General features: G+C 44.1%; 1 protein-coding gene across 5 annotated transcripts in view; it reads left to right on the forward strand.

Moving 5' to 3' along the window:
* Nucleotides 1-5,000, forward strand: part of grip2b (glutamate receptor interacting protein 2b) — a 158,341-nt gene that overhangs the window by 24,859 nt on the left and 128,482 nt on the right. The window contains exon 1 of one of the 5 annotated variants that reach the window (XM_020653142.3): nucleotides 2,243-3,116. The exons of 3 other annotated variants lie outside the window; for them this stretch is intronic. In XM_020653142.3, the coding sequence (XP_020508798.1) occupies nucleotides 3,062-3,116 (55 nt within the window). In that variant the 5' untranslated portion in view covers nucleotides 2,243-3,061. Of the gene's footprint in view, nucleotides 1-2,242; nucleotides 3,117-5,000 lie in introns of those variants that run through there. One more of the 5 variants, XM_065955253.1, reaches the window with a different exon arrangement.

Consider the following 5,000-nt stretch of genomic DNA (forward strand, 5'->3'; position numbering starts at 1 on the left):
GATGGATGGATGAATGAATGAATGAATGGATGGATGGATGGATGCATTGATAGATGGATGAATGAATGAATGGATGGTTGGATGAATGAATGGATGGGTATATGGATAGATGGCCGGATGGATGGATGGGTAAATCGATGGATGGATGATTGATGGATGGATGGATGGATAAATCGATGGATGGATGGATGAATGAATGGATGGATGGATTAAAGGATGGATGGATGGATAAATCGATGGATGGATGGATGGATTAAAGGATGGCTGGATTAAAGGATGGATGGATGGATAAATCGATGGATGGATGAATGAATGAATGGATGGATGGATTAAAGGATGGATGGATGGATAAATCGATGGATGGATGGATGGATTAAAGGATGGATGGATTAAAGGATGGATGGATGGATAAATCGATGGCTGGATTAAAGGATGGATGGATGGATAAATCAATGGATGGATGGATGGATGGATGGATGGATTAAAGGATGGATGGATGGATGGATGGATTAAAGGATGGATGGATGGATAAATCAATGGATGGATGGATGGATGGATTAATCAATGGATGGATGGATGGATGGATAAATCAATGGATGGATGGATGGATGGATTAATCAATGGATGGATGGATGGATGGATAAATCAATGGATGGATGGATGGATGGATTAATCAATGGATGGATGGATGGATGGATAGTGTTTATTGTGGACAGAACTTAAGACACAACTCACACTTAGCTGGTGAAACAAACCACAACTGGTGTTAAAGATTTATTATGTTTGTCTGAACTAATCCGGGCAGCAACTCCAATGGTCACCATATCATAATGAATAATAAATGGCCGATTATCCGTTGATAAAACAATCCAAATACCCCCATCACCCATGCAGCTGCACATGTAAAAAAAAATAATGAATTCAAGAATGAGGTGTGACAGCAGCTAAGAGTGGAGGATAGCAAACTGTTTTCTAAGAAAGAGACATCCAGGCTGGAAATTAAACACACTGAAACCTAAAATAGACTGTTGCCATGTGGATGATTTGTTCATCTTCATCACAACACTGACTTCTCCAGCATCTCTAAAACACTGCTATGTCTTTACTTTAGTATTTTATTTTGAAAAACATTGACAAGATGTGTCGCACTCACTGAGTCATGTCGCTCTAATGTTTCTCACTTCCTGTCTTCACTTCCTCTGCTCCCTTCCTCTTAGCCGTCACCTGTCATCTCTTCTTTCCTTCCTCTCTCTGAGCCGCCACCTCTCATCTGTCCTCCTTTCATCCTCCTTTTCCTCTCCTCTTCTGTGGGCTGTAATCTCCGTCTCAACTAAACAGCTTTATTCTTCACCTCACTTTTCGCCTCTCCCTTTCCGTCTTCTTCTCACTTGTTCACTTCACTCCCTCACCTTTTGGGTCTTCCCTGTTCCTCCTCCTCCGCCCTCTGCTCCCCTTTCATCACCCCACCTCCTCGTCTCTCTATTCTCCTCCGTGCTCTGCTGAGCCCAGCCATTTGCTGCTTTGATCTCTCTGTTATTTTGCTAAAGCTCAACACTGTTACCATGACAATAAAAGAGAGAGACAGAGATTTATCCAGTGCAATGATGAATTTCGAGCCCTGCAGAAAGTGATGCGGCGTGAGAGAGGTTAAATTGAGCGAAAAAGGAGCGTAAAGAGATTAGTGTCGGGGGGGGGGGGGGGGGGGGGGGCAACAGAGAGAGAGGGAGAGAGAGAGAGGTATCACAAAGTCCTAATATTTTTTCATGAAAATAATCACTGGATTGAGTGTTTAATCTTTGAAGAAAAAGGGGAAACATAATTAAATGGTACTTTTTGTTGCAGGTAGAAAAACAGGGGGACAAATGGAGTTCCTTTTTCTAGATTGAGTTCAAGATCTCGTCTGTAAATAAATCACAGCCCCTAAACTCACCTGAATAGAGCAGACCCCTCGGGGACAATAATGGGGTCTTCCTGCAGAAAGTTGGATCAGGCTCACAAACATTATCCAGGCGTTACCAAAAGTGTAAGACACCAGTAGCTCCAGCAGGGGTCACCTTTGGGTGTGAACCTTCACTGGGGTGTCAGGTGTTGCTGGACGGAAGAGCACAAAAAAACGTTTTTACCTGCTAACCCAGAACTTCCACCAGATACGTCTGCATTGCATGTCAGCTCAACTCTGGTAAACGCTCTGGGCTGCAACATCCATCAACACCCACAGGCTGCATTCTTAGTGCGCATTGGATAGTTTCTCGTTAGAAAACAGAAAACCAACAGGTGCTGGCATTGGTGGTCGTAATGTGAATTATTTGACCATTGACCAAGCTGCTGAAGGTTTAACTGTTGGAGATGAGAAATCCATCAAATATGTCTAAGATATTTTAGCCTGACACAAGGAGGTGAAAGCATCAACCGGCCGACACACTATCCAATTTTGAGTTCCACCATTATGGCATCTTAAAAGGAGAAAGATACAAGCAGCTTACAGGTTTTTGAAGGCATAGAAGATGAAAAAGAAAACTTAAAAAGAAGAGGGTTTGGAGAGAGACGTGTCAGGATTTTGAAGAGGAAAGAGAGGCAGCAAACAAGCAGGAGAGACACAGAGAGAGAGAGCATATCAGTGTGAGTTAGGAAGAGAAAGAAGAAGATTGGAGGAGAGTGAAGCGGCTCAATTTTCTACGACTTCCCACACAGACAGAGAAAAATAAGAGAGAGAGAAAGTAAACAACGAGAGTGAGAGACAGAGGTGAAACAGAGAGAGAGAGAGAGAGAGAGAGAGGCAGAGCAGGGTCTGTGTAATCACTTCTCCCGCTCAATCTCTCTCTCTCTCTCTCTTTTCTGTCTTCACCATGTGACCGGCCAACGCTCCAATGCCGCTCTCTCCTCTCCCTCTCTCGCTCTCTCTCTCCCCATCCTTCACTCGGCTCACACTATGTCTGACTGAGGACGAAGAAGAAGAAGAAGAAGAAGAAGAAGAAGAAGAGTGGGAGGAGGCGGAGGAGGAGGGAGAGTGAGGAAGCAGGAAGAAGATAAAGAGAGAGGGGAAAAAGAAGAGAGTGTGAGGATGTTCTCCGTTTCGCTCAAGTGCCGCTTAGGGGTCATCAGGCGCCGAATCAAGGGTACAGTGTGTGTGTGTTTTTGTGTTTCTTTTGAGTGTGTGTGTGTGTGTGTGTGTGTGTGTGTGTGTGTCAGGGGCAGAGAGATAGAGGACTGTCAACTATGCTTTTTAATGTTTGTGTGTTAACAGCACACCGCTGTGTGTGTTTGTGTTTGACAGAGAGTTTACATGTTTGTTTGTTTGAATCATTAAAGTGTGTTTAAGTGCTGCATGTGCATTTTTCGAGTCTCTTACTGTGAGCATTTTTTTAAGTGCAGCAGCTAATTACGATGCTGTGGGAGTCCCTCAAAGTGTGAATTTGCGCGTGTGTGAATGTGTGTGCGCCATGAGGAGAGCCTGCCTCCTGCTGGGGTTGTTACTATTTCATTTGTCATCTGTCCTCCTTCTTCTTCTTCTTCTTCTTCTTCTTCTTCTTCTTCTCCTGTCTTTGGTTCAAAGGCTGAATGTCCACAGGAAGCCTCATAAACTCTGAATGATGTTTTGCTTTGAGCCGTAAGAAGTGAGAATAATCGTGTCCTCCTCTCGGCGAGTCGATCTAAATGTTCTCGATGTGAGTAAACAGAGGAGCGCGGCCGGTGTTTGGAGGTCTTGTTCTGCACTCTGAGCCTCGCTGATCACTTTCACAACAGGTGGGGCCGTCTGCGTCCGGTTGAATTCATGCAGCTCGGACTGAATGTCGCCTTCATGTGCAGCTCTTTCATATGCAAACAGCTCTTCAGGTCCTGTTGGGAGATCATGGATTTAGTTTGAGATGAGAGAATAGTTTCAGGTTGAGCAGCAGCTTTGGTGTTTGAGTTCTTCAGGTTTTCTCCCACAGAGACAATAAAGCTACTGGAGGGAGGTTGAAGTCAAGCAGGATGGATATTATATTTCCAGTTGGTCTTCAGTGATGAAATCTTGCTCTTTTTCAGTCTGACTCAGTGTCAAATTATTTTGGTCTTAGCCTGAAGCTCAGTGACATAACAGCGTTTTCAAGCTTCCAAACTGAGAGGAGAACCTCGATCTGATCTATTTTTTTGTTTTTGTTTTCTTTTTTACAGTTGCCAAGGTGATTAATTGTGCCAAATGGTGTTAAGGGGTCCTCTGTTTTTTTTTGTTGAAAGAAAATAGTTCACGTCCACAGCAGTGGCCGAAAAATGTCTCAAATTTTGCAATGACAGTAGGAGACCTCCCTAAGGGGGCCCCCCATCCGACAGCTTTGACTCTGGTTGCCCTGCTAAGTGTCCAATGCAACATTTCTGTGAAAACCAAAGTCTGTCAATGAAAGTCACCGGAGGGAAATTAGAAAATATTATCTGTCTGCATGGGGAAAAATAGGAGGGATACGCGCTGGAACACGGGGAGACTTAAAGATGATGAACGGTGGATGGAGGGCCCTGATAGACTCCAGAATCGCTGGTCTTTGACATACATAGACTGTATTTGATTAGGAAACAAAACCTGGAGCGACGATAGCCTAGTGGTTATGTTGCCCGCCCCATGTACAGAGGCTATAGTCCTCATCACATCGGTTGTGGGTTTGAATCTGACCTCAGCCATTTGCTGAATGTCATCCCCTCTCGCTCCTCCCAACATTTCCCGCCTCTCTTCAGCTATCATATCCAATGAAAGCAATAAAAAAAAATTACTAGGAAATAAAGCCTGTCGCTTTAAAACGGAAATCAGTTCAGTTGTGCTGTGTTCTTCTTGCTGGCCAACAGGGGGCGACTCCACTGGATGTAAAAGATGTCACATCGTATTAAAAGTCTACCAGCAATGGTCCCACATACTTCTCAGTTGATTTATCCCCTCACTTAACATCGCCCTCCTTAGTTTATACTCTCAGAATCTAATTCAAAGTCCTCTGTCATACAACGTGATGTTCATTAAGATGGGCGGTTCCCGT

Source organism: Labrus bergylta, chromosome 5, assembly GCF_963930695.1.
Source record: "Labrus bergylta chromosome 5, fLabBer1.1, whole genome shotgun sequence".
NCBI classification, from domain to species: Eukaryota; Metazoa; Chordata; class Actinopteri; order Labriformes; family Labridae; genus Labrus; species Labrus bergylta.